The 17,441-nt window shown below is 36.9% G+C and overlaps 1 protein-coding gene across 1 annotated transcript in view; it reads left to right on the top strand.

The window, feature by feature from the left end:
- DMD (dystrophin) overlaps window positions 1-17,441 on the top strand; it is a 2,251,240-nt gene that overhangs the window by 1,830,122 nt on the left and 403,677 nt on the right. Inside the window, exon 54 of the mRNA XM_032756167.2 lies at window positions 10,816-10,988. Within this exon, the coding sequence (XP_032612058.2) occupies window positions 10,816-10,988 (173 nt within the window). The remainder of the gene's footprint in view (window positions 1-10,815; window positions 10,989-17,441) is intronic.

The raw sequence follows: 17,441 nt of genomic DNA, 5'->3' as shown, positions 1-17,441 counted from the left end.
TTTTCTGTTGAGAAGGAGTCTCGCTCTGTCGCCCAGGCTGGAGTGCAGTGGCGCGATCTCGGCTCACTGCAAGCTCCGCCTCCCGGGTTCACGCCATTCTCCTGCCTCAGCCTCTCCGAGTAGCTGGGACTACAGGCGCCCGCCACCACGCCCGGCTAATTTTTTTGTATTTTTAGTAGAGACGGGGTTTCACCGTGGTCTCGATCTCCTGACCTCGTGATCCGCCCGCCTCAGCCTCCCAAAGTGCTGGGATTACAAGCGTGAGCCACCGCACCCAGCCTGCCTACTTTTCATTTATGACATTTTTTTCCCAGCAAATATGCCAAATGTTACCTACCTTTACATCAATGTCCATATGCATATCCCCTGTCTTCCTCCTTTTCCTCATACATTAGCAAAAGAATAACTTTGTTTTCTCCCCATCACCATTCACCCTATTGTATAAGAGAAGAAAAGCAAAATAGGATGAAAGAACGGTCTAGGCACACGCACAAAAGTTACACTCTCCAGAAGAAAGAATTTGCTCTACTTGGTAGTAGACAGAAATTAACTCACCGAAGATCACCAGAGAATCAGATCCAATTATATCAGCAGGACTTTAGTTTACATCATGGTACTAGAACCTTCTTTAACATTCATAACTTATGAATACCTAGAAATAGTTTTAAGGTTAATATCTCTATGCCATAGGCTAAAGAGTACCCACAAATGAATACAGTTGTGTCTGATGAGTATCAGTGATTATTTTGGAAATTGTCCTGCTATTTAAAATGAAAAAAATAGAAATGTCTTAGATTTTCATATTATTAACCTATTCTAAACAATTACATCGGCGTAGGGTTGTTTTGTGGTTGCATGGGAGTATTATGAGGTTTTTGGGGGGGAAAGTGGGGGATGGAATGAAGTTGTTGTTTGCATTTACAACCCTAATAATTAAAACAAGCCAGAGGAAATTAGCTACATGGCTGTTGTGATTTCTAGTGTATGATCAAAAATAATTATGGCACTTTGCCATATGTTCTTGCCTTCTTCTTACATATTGCTATTGGGAAAAGATGAGACTTGACATTAACTAATTGCTTTTTTCTAATATACAACCTTGAACCACAGTGATTCTCTAGAGGACAAAAAATAGCTTAGTGACAAAGAGATTCCAGAAATAAGAGCTTTTCGAGCTTTTAACTCTATATATAATATAGACAAATAGCACAGATTAATATAACCAAATATGTATTGGTCCATGGGAAGAGAGTTACCTATTTGAAGAATAGGAATGTATTGTGTTCATTTAGAACCATTCAGAAACATCAATGATATTAGTTCTGAGTTGACTAAGGATAGGTTTTTAAAAACAATACCTAATTGGAAAATTATTCAGTTGCTGACCATTCCTATCAGAGCATCACAGTGCTCTGAAACTAAATATCTCACAGATGCCTTAATGAGTTATTATAATTATGTTGCTGTGATACATGTGGCCCAAGTCAGAAGTCACTTGCTTTGTATTTAATGGATGGGGAAGACATTGGAGCTTGGAGGGAAGAGAATAAAAAGAACCTAGTTTCAGAAAGATCTATGCTTCAACCCTGCTTCTGCCACATAACAACAACTCTATGATTTGTATAAGTTACTTTACCTCTCAAAGTCATGGTTTCCTCAATAGGGGATAAAGAAGGCCTATTTCATAGAGTTGGTGTAAAGGATTTATAAGGGCTATAAGTATTAGTTCCTGCCCTGTTTCATCCCCCTACCCTACCCCCACCCCTCATCATGGCTCTGCAATAATAAATATGTCTCAGAGTTGGAAAGACCCATCTGGTCTTTCTCAGATAAGGGTAGTTTTCTTCAAACAGACTGATTCCTGCACATAAAATATAATATAAAACCAAAAGTACCTTCAACATTGTAGACTTTTCACATGTGGCTGTCTCTGTGACTTAAATGTACAATCTAGAGTTTGCATGTTAAGGTCTTTCGAGATTACTGTGGGCACTGATCTGAAAGATGTCTCATGCGGGAAATGCTCACCCAATGATGAGCACTGAAGCTGTATAGCAATATCAGAAATAATATTGCAGCACAGCGTTTTATATGGATTTTAGATACAGTATTAAAAAAGAAAACTCAGCCTGTCTTAAGACTTGTTTTCTCTTTCAACACCAGAATTAAAAGGCGTGCCATTGTAAACTCTATGTGCAGAGCCAATTGAATATCAACATCAGTTCTCCACTGGGTCCACGGCTTCTTTTTAAAAATATCTGAAGCAGTGTTACTCTACCCACCTTTTCTCAGGAAATTGTGTCCTTTAGAACTCACACCCATATAGTTTAGGAATGCTTGATAGGGTATATTTTAGGTGGGAGTCACCTGTGCCTATATGGAGCTTTGATGTCAATGCCCTTGTCATTTGGTGTCAATGGTTTTGTCATTCTAATTTATTTGGCCCCAGGGGATGTGTGTGTGTGTGTGTGTGTGCGTGCGTGTGTGTGTTTGAAACACAGCGTATGTATTTTTTTCTTACTCCTTGAGAAATAGAACTTTAAATAACATTTCTATCTTTAAAATGTACTTGTGAATAGTTATCACTTTCCTGAATTCTACCTTCCAAAGGTAGGACAAGAGAAGGATGGAATTAAATCACACATGCAGCTATTTTTATAACTCATGAGCACTCGATGGTAGCATCCCTCTTCTTTACCTTCTCTCTGATTCTGGAGCCACTGCTGTTTTGGTTCCTGAATGGCTGGGACTGCCTGTCCGCTAGACTTTCTGCCTTGACTCTGACCCTGCTACATTTACCCCAAACACCATCCTCCCAATAATCATTACCAAATACTATTTTCACAATGTTACACCTTTACACAAGAAACACAGTAGAATATTATCCTTATAGAATCAGATATAATCTCCAGGCTGCATTCTAAGCTCTCATTGGCTACACTGTACCCTTTGAACCTGAACTTCCTGAGAACTACCTCTTAGCTCCTGCCTGTAGCTCTGGCTCCCATCTTCATGCACTAGGTATTCATTTTCTTTTGAACGGCCTCATGTCTTCTCTGCTAGCAGGATTGGAGTCATGGCAGAAAGTGAGATGGGGACTAGAAGGATGCAACATTAATGAAACCTCACGATAAGGTTAGGCATTGGGTTAGGTACTTGGTTGGTCTACTCACATCATCTCATCTAATCTTTGCCAAAACCTTAAAAGGTGGGTATTATTGGCCCTACTTACAGACATACAATAGGTACTTAATGCATGTTTTTGTGATAAGTAAATATTCAGAGAATTGTTGCGTTGTGACTGGAAGAAAAGAAACTGGGAAAAACAAGACGTGGATGAGAAAGATACCTCTCATCTTACTTCCGACCTAGTATATCTTAAATGAACTCGTCAGTTTTAAAAAGTAATTTTAAGAATGGAGTCAGAGGATCAGACAAGGAGAGAAAGCATCACGTATTACCAGAGTTCGGGATTGCTTAAGGCGGTTTGACAAATGGGATTTTGCTCGGTTTCCTCCGGGGGTAATCCACCCTAGGCCAGGCTTTTTTAAAGATTAGATTTTGAAATAAAGCTTTGCACTTGGGAATATACTGAGGCAAGAGACCATATCCCTTCTCTCTGCTGAGAGAGCATATCCCTTCTCTCTGCTGTTGTAGTGCTTAAGTGTGAGAATTTTCGAATGAGATATGAAAGCAAAGACAACAAACCCTGCAGGATAATAGTCTCTGAGGACTTTAATAACCGCCATTTGTAAAGCAAAGCCTGTGGACTCCTAAATCCACAGCTGCTCGTTTAAGATGCAACGCAATGCAGTGGACCTGAAAACATACTCCTTATCTACCTAGGGCAACCAGGCTCCAAGCCAAACAGCAGTCCTCAAATTAACTCTTGTTTCTCTTGGGACGACAACTCTGCTGCTTTTAAAGGTGTTGCATGGCCACATATAAAATAAGAAGGAAAAACACAGTCACACCCTCTTGTGAATCTGTATCCAACTGCATTTTCTGATCTAGTCAGGAACCTCCGGTGGTTAGATTAGAATCCTGATAAGGCTAAGACTGTGGGTCCAATTTCTTCCTATGGATTCTTCACAAAAGATTTGTTAGGAAAGATCACTTTGAGTCTTTGTTTTTTGGCTTGTTTTAATTCCCAATCCATAATAGACTGATACTTTTGTAACACGCAATAAAAATGAATTATTTTAAAAATTACAAATACCAGACATGCAAAATTTAAGCCCATGCTTTTTATTTTTAGATTGCTGTACACGTTTCTAAAGATTGACTCTCAATTTCTGTTCTTAGGTCTTCATAATAGAATATCTGTTTCTGTGTGTGTATATGTGTGAGTGTATGCAAGTGTGCTCCAAAAGCTCTACTATTTAGAGCTCATGTTTAATGAGTCATTTTGGATAACCAGTCTAACGGAGTTCTACTTTCATATAATTGTTTTTGTTTTATTTTTATTTAAATCATTAACACCTTTTCAAAACAACTGTATCAAATAAAAGTCATTTGGTCATTTGAAGCATTTACGTACGCTGCTTTCTTCTTAAACAGATTTTATTGAATGTAAATCTGCTTTCCCTGGCTAATTCAGCATCATCATCATGAGCATTAACTATTTTGCTTCACTATAAAACGAGGTGATGCCTTCAAGGGGCTGCTAATGCATGGAGAGCTGTTAGTTTCCACACTGTGTGACCCTGGTCAATTACGCGTGCCCATGGCTCCTTTTACACCTTTCTGATTCTCTGTAAGGTGTCACTTCTTCCTACTCTCAATTTAGCCACTTAGGATAATTTCTTTCCTATTTTGAATTGTATGTTCCTGACCTTCTACATTCTTAGAAATCAGACCACTTTTTTCCCCATCAAGCTAATTTAAATTAGATAAAAATTATCAGTAAGGAGGAACTAATGGCCTTATAATTATTCATATACTAACTGCTTTCAGAAAAGCCTAGAGATGATCTGTCTATAATAAAATTTTTAAGGAGATTTGATCACTTATTGTTATTCTTTCTACGCCATTGTGTTTGTTTCCTTACTTCTCAGCTATATTAAAATAGGGAAGTTTTCATTTGCTGAGTCCTATTTTAGAGACCAATAATTCCATTTACATAGGAAAGGAAATATGTGGATACGATTATTCATGATGTTCTAGAATAGTATCACAGCCATCTGCTTAATGGTTAATAAAATGGTTAATAATAAAAAGAAGGGTACAGCACTAATTCTTCATATCTCCCTTCTTTATTTTTCTTCTTGTAAAACATCCATAACTTTTCCTATTGTTCCCCAGTTGTATTATTACTTATGAGCACCGTGGATCATTCTACTTGTTGAATGAAATAGTATGGATTTAATATTCAATAATCTTGTCTTTGTACTTTTCATTATAAACTTTTATTCTCAGTGGCTTCCTAAAGGAAGACTTTATTCTACTTGGTTTAAGCAGTTGGTCTGCATTCTACCTATTTCTCTCAATGCGCATTTTCCATTCCAATCAGGTTGTGCAATTCATTGTCCCTGCTCATAAACCAAATTCATTTCACCTTTACTGCATTCCCATGCTATTCTTTTTACCTGGAATATTTTCTTTTATTCCCCTTTCTCAATCGTATACATCCCTTAAGGCTCAAGCCAAGTCCCGTAACTTCATGAAATCTATTTCTACCATCTGATTTCCACATGGATTATCTTGTAATAGTAAGCCCTGCATTCGCTATTATTTATTAAAGACCTCTCGTGTTCTGGATGCTATTCAAAGTATTTTACAAAAATTCCATGTAATATTCAAAAAATTCAGCAGATATGTATTATTATTTCATGTTTAGTGAAACCAAAGTAATTAAAGAGTTTTCATCATTATGTGGCTAATAAGGGAAAGCGAAGAGAAGAGTCAAACCTATGTCTGTTTAACCTCACTTTGCCATGAGTTTTCTCTGGAAGCTGAGAAAGGAGATTCACAACAGGAGTAGACGAGAGTCAGATAAGAAGGAAGTGTGGAATTTGAAAAAGCCCTTCAGAAAACGGGATCTCCCCTACTCCTAAAACTGCTGTATTGTGAACATATTGCTTGTCTCATAACTGAACTTTTTTGGTACTCCCAGCTGAAATTTGCTCTATAATTGTACAGAACTTTGGGCCAAATGTTTCTCTTATGGGGACACACATTATTTGTTTCATTTGCACTCATTTTCTCAACTACTTTGTGTTTTCTCTTGTTGTATTGGATGCATCTCTGTCCACTGCTACAAATCTGTTTAATAGTCTTTATATTAATAAGACCATGAAATTGCTCTTCGCGTGCTGAAATCATTATCCTTTATTTTCTAATGGCAGCGCTAGATTTGCTAAAAATTTAGGTGGTAGCATTATTAATAGGAAAAACTACCACCAACGACTAAACTTGAAAGGTAATACAGCCTAGTGGCTAACAGCACAATCCCTGAAGTCTGACTGACTAGGTTCTAAATCTTGCTGCCTTTGTTAGCTGTGTGACCTTGGGCATTTTTAGTTAACCTTACAGTAGTTTCATTATCTTATATGGAGAATGAAGATAATAGAAGCCCCTACGCTAGAGGGTTGTTGAGAGGAGAAAAGGAGCTCACGTATATACAGTGCTTTGGACAGCACCTGATGTATAGTAAGTTTCATGTATGTTGTTGCTCTTGCTGCTGCTACTGCTGCTGCTGCGGCTATGGTTTTTGTTACATAACAAATACCTTTTCCCCTTTGTTCATTTGTTATTGCCTTTCCTAAAGACTACAATCACAAAAAAGAAGAAACAAATTAGAGAGCATACAGTGAATGCAGTAATGAAGGCTCGAATGATCTTTTCTAGTTAAGTCAGAAGTGAAATAAAACTATCCAAAAATTTCTATGAAAATTATCCTTTGTCCAGATTGGCTACCCTCTGAGAACTCCACTTGAGTCTCCATATCAATCTTTTGCTTTTTTGTGCTACCTGAGTCTGAGGTTTAGTCTTTAAATGATGAATTTAGACAAATATCATTATGGTAGTTTTATATTAATTATATTTATATTATATTATATTAATATTATATTATATATAATGTATATTCCTTCCAGCCTGCCCTGCATTCCCAATCTATGACTCATGCTCCCTTATCGATACTGAAAAATCTCCACTACAGCATGCCAGCTTTTGAAAGAGAGCCTTGGGTTCTTCCCCAATACTTACCTTCCTTTTAGGGCAACCCATCTGAGTCCTGTAGCTTGACAGATTTCCTACCAGCCTGCCATCCCAAAGGAACATGGATGAACTATATTTATGCTGATGTGTCAAGTCATTTCTTGGTATGGTTCATAGTAGTCCACATGGCTCTTGTAGACAAAGAGATGAATTACTGATGGCAGAATTTCTGCTCTGGCAGCAGGGAAACTTGTAGAAATGAGACCTTTTCAGTGTGAACATTTTTTGCTCACAGGTGGTCCAGGATGCCCAATGCTAAATGAGAAGTGAAAAGAGCAGTCAGGGCTGGGCACGGTGGCTCACGCCTGTAATCCCAGCACTTTGGGAGGCCAAGGTGGGCGGATCACGAGGTCAGGACGTCGAGACCATCCTGGCTAACATGGTGAAACCCCTTTTCTACTAAAAATACAAAAAAAAAAAAAAATTAGCCAGGTGTGGTGGCAGGCGCCTGTAGTCCCAGCTACTTGGGAGGCTGAGGCAGGAGAATGGCGTGAGCCCAGGAGGCGGAGCTTGCAGTGAGCCTAGATCGCGCCACTGCACTCCAGGCTGGGCAACAGAGCGAGACTCTGTCTCCAACATCAGAATCAATTTTTTCATTCAGAAAAACAACATTGGGTAAAATTTTATCAAATCAAAATTCCCTCAACAGTCACTTATTTCCTCTTGCAAGCAGTATCTTCGTTCAGGTTCAGTGACTACTGTATATTATGTCCAATGCTTCTGGCAAGTGGGTTGGTGGAGGCAACCCAAGATCTTCTAGAATCAAGAGAATTGGATCCATTTCCCAGTTCTAACACTTATCAGCTATATGACTTTTAGGCAAGTCAGTTAAACATCTGAGTCTCAGTGCTCTCATCTGCAAAACAGAAAATGTGATGTACTTCACAGAGCCAGGGGGAGGAATAACTAAGGTGGTATATTTGTACGTGCTTTGTAACCTGTAAAGCGCTTTACTGTACGCGTGTCATTTATAGCTCTATGTCACCATCATGACCTAGAAAAGCAGTACTGACAGAAGACTTACCTTCTTGCCAATGCTAAGATAACTTTAGCCATTTCTGCATTTCTAAAGGAAGGAGTCTTTATCCCAGTACCTATGAAGACTTGGCAGGAATTCCCATCAATATTTAGTTGGTAATATAAATGAATTAAACAAAAGTGCACACTAGGTTTTAGGAAAATTAAAGATAGAACTATCATTTGTACTCCTCTTACGTTTCCCAAAGTGCTAAAACTAGACAATAAATCAGTCCTCAATAAATACTTGTTTATCAATTTTATATTCATTTATTTGTTGATAATACAACAAAGATGTTTATATGCAGTATAATATATATGGCAAAGATGAAAAGTAGCAAATTCGTGAATCAACATCCTATTTATGCTTGACAAGACAAAGAAAGTGTTGGTGACTTCACGGTATACATAACCGTAAGGAACTCGTGATTGAGCCTGGGTCTCTGCTATCAATGTAGGATATAAAAATTCAAACGTACTATCCTTTATATGTATGTTAATGTAGTACACATAGAAAACTGATGCTGCTAGTGAAAATACTTTATTTTCTTGAACAACTAAAAGTTTGTCTTTAATCCCCTAAGTGCATACACAAAAGGAAAGTACTGTACAAATCAAATACAACAGAAGAAGTAAAGTAAAAGACAAGTGAAGGAATTATCTGGAACTTAGATCTGGTTGGCTTTTTCTCCTGAAGTACTTAGATAAATTAACTCACTTGTCTCTTTTGCTGAAGAAGTGCAAATTAGGCAGGCATGTTATTCCATGTAGGCAAAAGGAAAAAAGAAAGAAAAAGATAAAATGGCTATATATTTGACCAAACTTCGTTCTGCAAGAATCCCAATACTAACCTTCTACCATATAAACTAGTTTCAAAATCAGGCTATATCCTTCCAGTACAAACTGGGTTCTGATGGGACAGAGATACTACTCAGTCTCTTTCAGTATTTCCCTTCTTTCAACTTCTGATGTGGTTCTATCCATATTCCCCTGCCTGTCTCCCAGTCAAAGAGAATGGGACACAACTCTAGAGTCCATCAGTGATGCTTTAGCTGCCAACAATAGTGACAATAGACATTCATTGTCTGTCTGCCTTACTTGTGCAACATTCAAAATTCTGCATCTTAAGAGGCTGTGGCTGAAAACATGAGCCAGTTCTTCAGAATTTCTAACATGTTATTTCTGCCACTTTCTCCCTTACTTTAGCAGAGTAATTTAATTCAATTTGAGAGAGAGAGAGAAAAAAAAAAAACTTTTCTAGTTACACAGATCAATCCAATTGTTTGGAGCTTCAGAATGAATTTTTAAACTTGTTGAACAGAAGCATACAAATCTCTAAGAGCAAGTCAGATAATATACAAAGCCTCCATTCATTGTGTAGGCAGAAAGGAATGCTGGTACCCGGCAGCTCTCTGAGGAATGTTCCCTTGGCTTTGACTGTTCTGCTGGGAACAAGGAGGGAAACACACATATAAAATGAATTTATAATGTCTCTGGCTTGTAATGGCAAAATGATAAGAAAAGTTGGCTGTTTAATATAAACTGTCAGTTGCATATTCCAGGCCTCCTCTCTTTGAGGTTCCTCCCACATCCACACGCCTGGCTACTGTTTAGTGCAGAGTACAAAGTGGCCGTTTATTATTATTGACTGGTGAGGCCTGTGCTCCAAAATTCATTCTGTCAACAGAATGTAAGCAAAGTTGGCATTTTAAAGCAGGGCTCTTTCAGTTTCTGGGTTTTCTCAGGATTGCTATGCAACAGGATCAGTGCTGTAGTCCCCGGTTCAAGCTGAAAATGTTACACAGGAAGACATACCATGTAAAGGTCAGATTCTTCTACTATAATAATTTTCTTGATCTGTGTATATACAAGTGAGGTTGAATGCATAACCTCTTATCATAACTCTTACCGAGGTCCTATGTACTTTCCACCTGTCAAGCCTAAAAATATATATTAAGTGGGAAATCATAACTAATAAATGTATGATGCTATACTATATGTATGATGCTATAATACCAAGGTGAACTTAATGTGCGTTGTCAAGAAGATTCTCTCTCCCGTGACAGACTCCCAGGAATGTGCTGGTGCTGTGGACGAAGTACAATCTTGTTTATTAGTCTCTCCACGCTTTTATGGTCAGAGTTAACTCTACAGATTACTACGTAAATAGAAAATACGACTTGATCCATATAGGAATGAAATTATTGGCACTGGGGTACACTTTATCATAGAATTTTATTGCCTATCACTTCCATAAAATAATACATTTTGTCCATAGACTAGAACATATAACTTGTGAACTTTATGAAGTTATAAATACATTACTTTCCAACTCATAATGGCAAGGAATAAATTTATTACACCTAATAAGATGCCCACTTTAAATCTACATAATAACAGGAGAAGGCAATACACCAAGAAAAGGGATTTGAGATGTATCTTCTTGTTAGTTAGCCTGATTGAAATGTCTTTTGAACTAATAATTATTTATTTTTTGCAATCCTCCAAATTCACGTTCATCGCTTGTTTCCTTTGTTTGGTAATTCTGCACATATTCTTCTTCTTGCCATCCTATAGGACCTCCAAGGTGAAATTGAAGCTCACACAGATGTTTATCACAACCTGGATGAAAACAGCCAAAAAATCCTGAGATCCCTGGAAGGTTCCGATGATGCAGTCCTGTTACAAAGACGTTTGGATAACATGAACTTCAAGTGGAGTGAACTTCGGAAAAAGTCTCTCAACATTAGGTAGGAAAAGATCTGGAGCAAAAAGGCCACAAATGAATTAAAATGGCCAAATGTTCCTCATCGTCTTAGCACAAGTAACTACTATCTCACGTGTCTATGTAAATCATCCAGTTTCAGAGTGATTCACTTTATTTTGAATAAATGAATCATTTATTTGCTTGGTATGGAGAGGATTCAGATTAGATTAAAATGGTGATGTTTTATAAACATAGGAGACATGCATATTAAGACATTCGAGTGAATTTAAATGAGGAGTGCAGCTATTCTGATTTCATAAATTTCTCTCGGCATATCACAGGGTTATACAAAAAGTGATAAAAAAATTAACGGATATGTATTATGGAATTATTTTTGGCATTAGTCTAAATGCATACCAGAGGACAGTCTTTAAAAACCTTTATAACACATTATAATTATATAATATAAAACCTGTAACACATTATAATTAACAGTTTAGAGGAGATAGCTCCTACAGTTAAAGAGAGCCTATAGCAACTTCCTGTCTTTTGCTTCCTCTCAGATATTGTGAAAACGCATCCTCTGTAAACTAAGCTTTTAGTTGTACTATACTCACATACTTTATATTTTGCCCCCTTCTATGTGCCAGCTTTCTTTTGAGAAGTTAGTTAATGGATGCATCATAGCATCTTTGTAAAAAGGGCAGAGGGAAGTTGTTGTTATACCAGTTTTGCAATAGTTCCGTGGAGGAACAAAAGGATAGAGATAGTAAGTAAAGTGCCCATTGCAACTTAAATGATCTAGCAAGGGCAGGGAATGAAAGCCAGGCTTTCTGCTTTCTAAGCAGTTGCCTTTCTTAATTAATTTCTCTTTATTAAAAATATTTTGTGCTTTCTTCTGTGTCTAGAGAAAAAGTGATAATGAAGGGAGGCAGAAGATGACCAAATGGACTTAATAATAGTTATGGGAGTGTGCACTAAATGGTGGGACTAGTTACTACCTCTAGGTAGAAAGATTACAGAAGGGAGATTTTTTTCTTCTTTATAGTTCTTCTAACTTGTCCAAAATTTTAACACATATACTTCTATAAGGAGGAAAATCTGCTTTTTTATTAATTCAGAAGCACTATTGTAAATGTCTGCATCAAGTATGAAATAATGATAGCAACTAATATTTACATGATGTACCTACATACCACGCAACGCCATAAGCACTTTCCATTCATTGACCGGTTTGATGCTCTCAGCAACCCTAAGAGGTAGATTTTATTGTTAAATTCTTTTTACATTTGAAGAAAGTGAGGCACAGAGACGCTAAATAATTTCCTTATGGTCACTTAGCAAGTGGAAGATACAAGATGAAAACGGGGAGTCTGGGCCGGGCGTAGTGGCTCACGCCTGTAATCCCGGCACTTTGGGAGGCCGAGGCAGGTGGATCACGAGGTCAAAAGATCAAGACCATCCTGGCCAACATGGTGAAACCCCGTCTCTACCAAAAATACAAAAATTAGCTGAGCATGGTGGCATGCACCTGTAGTCCCAGCTACTCAGGAGGCTGAGACAGGAGAATCGCTTGAACCCTGGAGGTGGAGGTTGCAGTGAGCCGAGATCGCACCACTTCACTCCAGCCTGGGCGAAAGAGTGAGACTCTGTCTCACAAAAAAAATAAAAGAAAAAAAAAAAAAGAAAAAGAAAAAGAAGCCAGGGAGTCTGACTTCAGAGTCTAAACTTTTAACCACCATATGATACCATAGCATATAAAGAAAGAAGGAAACTTCTACAAAGAAATGCATACTAATTGAAAGGATGAAATAGAGAGTAGATTTTTTCTAGGAGTAAAAAAGGATTTGTTTTTATGAGAAGTAGATTGCTAGGAGTAGAACAGGGTTTGTTTTTATGTATAAGGTTTTTTTTTTTTTTTCACAAGTCTGCACCCTGGCTTCCCAGACATTGTTCCTTATGTCCCCATTTTTATATGAATTTTGTATCAACTTGGTGGTGGTACGCTGGGAGCAACAATGGCAATAGCATTTTCAAAGATAGGGAGGCTCTATTAGCTTTCTACAGCTTAAACTCTTAAGAGAGGTCAGTATGTGTGATGACGTAGGCCACTTTCATAACATTCGTCATTAAAAAAGAATGAAAATGTGAGAGGAAAAAATATTGGCAGGTAAAGTTAAGTTATTCTTTTCGGCACAAAAGAAAAAGAAAGGTGCTATAATTGTTCCGAGTATCACTTAGTGCCTTTTCTCTCCCTCACGTGAACCTGATAAAATAAAAGGAGAATTGAAAGTGGCAAATAGCATGTCAGCCAAAATATGGACTCTTCATTCTCAGCAGTTTCCCATATGTCAGCTACCGCGGTTTAATTCTTGCTGTCATTAATCAGGTAGAAAACAGTTACCTTAGCTTATCTAAGGTGCTGCCAATTCTAGAATTTAAATATTCAGGTCAATGGTTTTGGCTTTTATATAGGCCTCTGTAATAATACAGGATATGTTAGAAGCCCTCATAAAAAGCAAAGAAGTAATTCTCCACATCAAAGCAATTTGGCTTATTTCCTGACACTTGATTGAAATTAGGGTATTGGTCAATCTATAGCAAATGGCAGGATTCAATTGAGAGAAGTACAGTATAGGCAGTAATTAGGGGTGATTATGAAATAGGATAGAATAACACTGGAAGAGTTAGATATAGAACCATTAGTGGCACTGGTAAACCTGCATTATGAATTTTGTCACTTCTTCCATGGGGGTTATTTTAAAATGAAAAGTTGCCACAATTAAAAAATAGTTTCAATGATATCCTGGAAAAATAGTCCTGTGTTTGCCCAAGTTATAACATATTATAAAAATTTACAGTTGGTTCATTGTTTTGTGAGGGATTCTGAAACTGCTCTTGTATTTCGAAAAGATAAAACCGTTAGTGTTTTATTTCCCAGGTGTCCATTTTTAAAGAAACAAAATTGAATTTAAATCCAAATGATTTTGAAGTTTCCGTTTGTATTCCATTGGCTCATAAGACGTATCCTTGTGCTTCCAAATACAAATCCATATTGTATCGTTTTCCTTCCATTTATTTTTCTTCTGCCATACATCTTTTCTCTTCCTGTGGTTAAGATTCTTATTTAAGTCATCATGTTATGCCATATTGATACATTTACAAGAATACTCTACCTTGGACGCTGTTTATATCATATTACTCTTTTGTTCGAAGCTTCAATCTTGCAGGTCTCCATATCTCCCTCATTCATTTATTTGTTTGTTCATTCAACAAATATTTAATGAATGCCTACTATGTACTAGGCACTCTTCTGGGCACGGAGGATGCAACCATGAATAAAACATACCAAAAAATCACTGCTCTAATGAAGTTATATTTAATCATTAGAATCTAGTAGACCCTTCTCTCTCTCTGCCAACTGTGCCTAATAAGTCCTTGCTAACCCCTTCTCTTCTCTGTTCTTTTTCTGCCTCCAGTTCCTTTCTCACCAAGCATCATTCTGTTACTCCCCAACATAGAGTCTCTGAGCCAAGAGAATCAATAGATTCTATTTTCTAACCCCATTCCTACTCTCCAACAATTTCCTCACTCTCCCATATGAGTATGTACCCTTGCTGGTTCTCACAGTTGCAACATTCTCTCTCCTCTTATTCTCCAAATTTTGATTCATATTCCATAACGAATCTTTTCTGGCTGTTTGCTCACTAGGTCTTCCCAATACTATTCTAAGTTACACTTGATAACATGTTTCTTCAGGTGTTCAACAGTTGCTTTATAGGGCTATGCTTACTGCCTCCAGCTAACTTCTATGAATACAAAAATGTCAAACTCGAAATATGTGAGTATGGTAGAGTAGAAAGACATGGGTCAGCAGCTGGGCAACCCAGTTTCCCTTCTGTTCTGTTCTGTCACTAACTGTCTTAGCATATAATCTTGATCAAGTCACTTAACTGCTTCAGACTTCAGTGTTCTCCTTCACTGAAATGAAGAGTTTGACCAGAAACATGAACAGTCTCTTCCAGTTCTCTTGCAATTGTACAATTTTATTCTTTTAGTTCTGCAATCACACTTTATGAACCTGGAAAATTGTTTAATTTTTCTACCTTGGTTTTCTTAATTAAAATAGAACTGATTGATTTAAAAGGCATTGTATAAAGTAAACAAGATGTCTTTGAGAGAAAAGAAATGTAACTGAAATTGTATAACCCTATCTCATAATTTAATTCCAGAAAATTACATGCTATCATTCTACATGCATTATCACATCACATGTTGGCCAAGAGGTATAAGAAAGAAAAGTAAGTAGTCCGTGATAATTTAAGTTCCATCAAACAAAACAAAAACATTAACTGCTTTAAGTGGGAGAAAAAGGGAAAATTATTTACTTAAATGTACACACACATGCATACACACACAGTTACTAATGACATTACCCAATATTAAGATGGTAATCAGTCAAAGAAAGTGTTTTTCATTCCAAAATTCCATATCCACAATCCTTGCATTTTTAATTTTAGAATATTAATAATTTGAGAAGTCAATTTTTTACATAAGAAATATATATGAAGATTTCAATTTAGTCTACTACTAGATTATTTTTCCAGATGATTGTATATACTATTAACTATGAAAATCACATAATATGTTGTCAACATAATTTCAGCAGAATTTACATTATGTGAGATTTTTATATTTGGCAGAAAAATTTGTAAATGTTATATAAAATATTCACATTTATACAATTCTGAACATTAAGAGGCAAGGACACTGACATTATATAGTCTGTAGAAGCAATAAATCTATTGGGGAGTACTTGCTAGTAGAGGTTAGAATAGTTAGTGTCTTTGTATAATGGAGAACAAAGGAAGGGCAAAAAGAGGTGGGGTCTACCTTTGAGAGAAAACTGCAACTTGGACATTGAATATCTCTGACCTTCTTTCTGTCACTTTTAGAATGTTAATTATATTTGGATGTTGGAGTTCAAGACTTGTCTAGAAAAAAAAGTGTTGACTTCTCTTTCGGATTAATTCTCTCTCTTTATTTAAAGAGATAGCTCCCGTTGTAATTCTGTGGTTCTTTAATTTTTTTGTTTCTGAAGTACAAATTCAGATTATTCATCTGTTGATGCCACCCTGGAGATTTTTCTCGGTGTTCTCTTGTAGTTTCATGGTTTGAGGTCTTACATTTTAGTCTTTAATCCACTTTGATTTGATCTTTGTGTATGGTGAGAGATAGGGGTCTAGATTCATTCTGCATATGGATATCCAGTTTTTCTGCACCATTTGTTGAAGAGACTGTCTTTTCCCCACTGTACGTTCTTGGCACCTTTGTCAAAAATGAGTTAACTGTAGGTCTGTGGATTCATTTTTGGGTTCTCTAGTCTTTTCCGTGGGTCTTTTTGTCTGTTTTTATGGCAGTATTGTGGTTCTTTATTATTTCTGCGTTCCTACCTTTTCTTTCTGCATGCTTAAGTGCTATTTTATTACATGAGGGTACTAAAGATTTATAGGGATATATCATTAGTTTTATAAAGGAAGTCAAAGTGAAAAATGAACTCAATATAACACATTTCACTTTAAGAATGCGTGCCTTTCAGAGTAAAGTTTTATAAGGATTTCAAACTAGGCATTAACCAAATCACAGTTGAAATATCTGTGTCTAGAGAAATAACAATCACTTTATCAGCACCTATAATTCTTAGCGTCCTGACACTGTGGAGTTCCTTAAAGACCAAGCAATATACTCTAACACATCTAAAGGCTCTGCGTTTTACCTAAACCTTACAAATTGTGGAAATTATCAGCTTTTTAGAGATTAGCACTTGCCTTGTTAAATGGTAGTAACCCCTAAGCTCTTGTCTTCACTAATAAAGATTAATAGAAATAGATAGAAGCTAAGTATGCCCCTTTGAACCACCTCTTTTATTTTCTGTTGAGTGGGTAGGAGTAAGCAGAATATATTTGACAATTAGCAATGTTACAAGACAAACTTTAGACAAATTCAGTTTTGCAGAGTTTATTTGAGCAAAAAACAATTCATGAATCAGACAGTACTCAGAATTAGAAGTTCAGAAAGCTCCACCCAGCAAGGTGGGCAGGCAGTATTTATAGATAGAAAAAGGAAGTGACATACAGAAACAGCTTGACTGGTTACAGCTTGGAATATGCCTTACTTGGGCATAGTGTAAGTAGGCATTTGCCTTATATGGACATGAGCTGATCAGTTTACAGCCTGTGATTAGCTGAAACTTGACTGCTGGAATTGGCTGAGACTCAGCTATTTGTTACAAGAATGTACTGTTAAGTTGCATATTGCTTACATGCCAAGCTGGGTTGCAGTTTGCTATGTACAGAGGCAGCTTTAGGCCCAATTTAATTTAATTTAACAGCAACAAGCCTTTTTGCTCAGAGATCAAAAACATTTGGTTAAAACCACTAAGGTTTAAGGATTTTCTCATCTAACAAAGGTTTGTAATTTCCCTTTCCCATATCTA

This window comes from Hylobates moloch, unplaced genomic scaffold (genome assembly GCF_009828535.3).
Source record: "Hylobates moloch isolate HMO894 unplaced genomic scaffold, HMol_V3 SCAFFOLD_7, whole genome shotgun sequence".
Taxonomy (NCBI): Eukaryota; Metazoa; Chordata; class Mammalia; order Primates; family Hylobatidae; genus Hylobates; species Hylobates moloch.
Note: the sequence above shows the minus strand (reverse complement) of the source record. Positions and strands in the feature narration are given on the sequence as shown.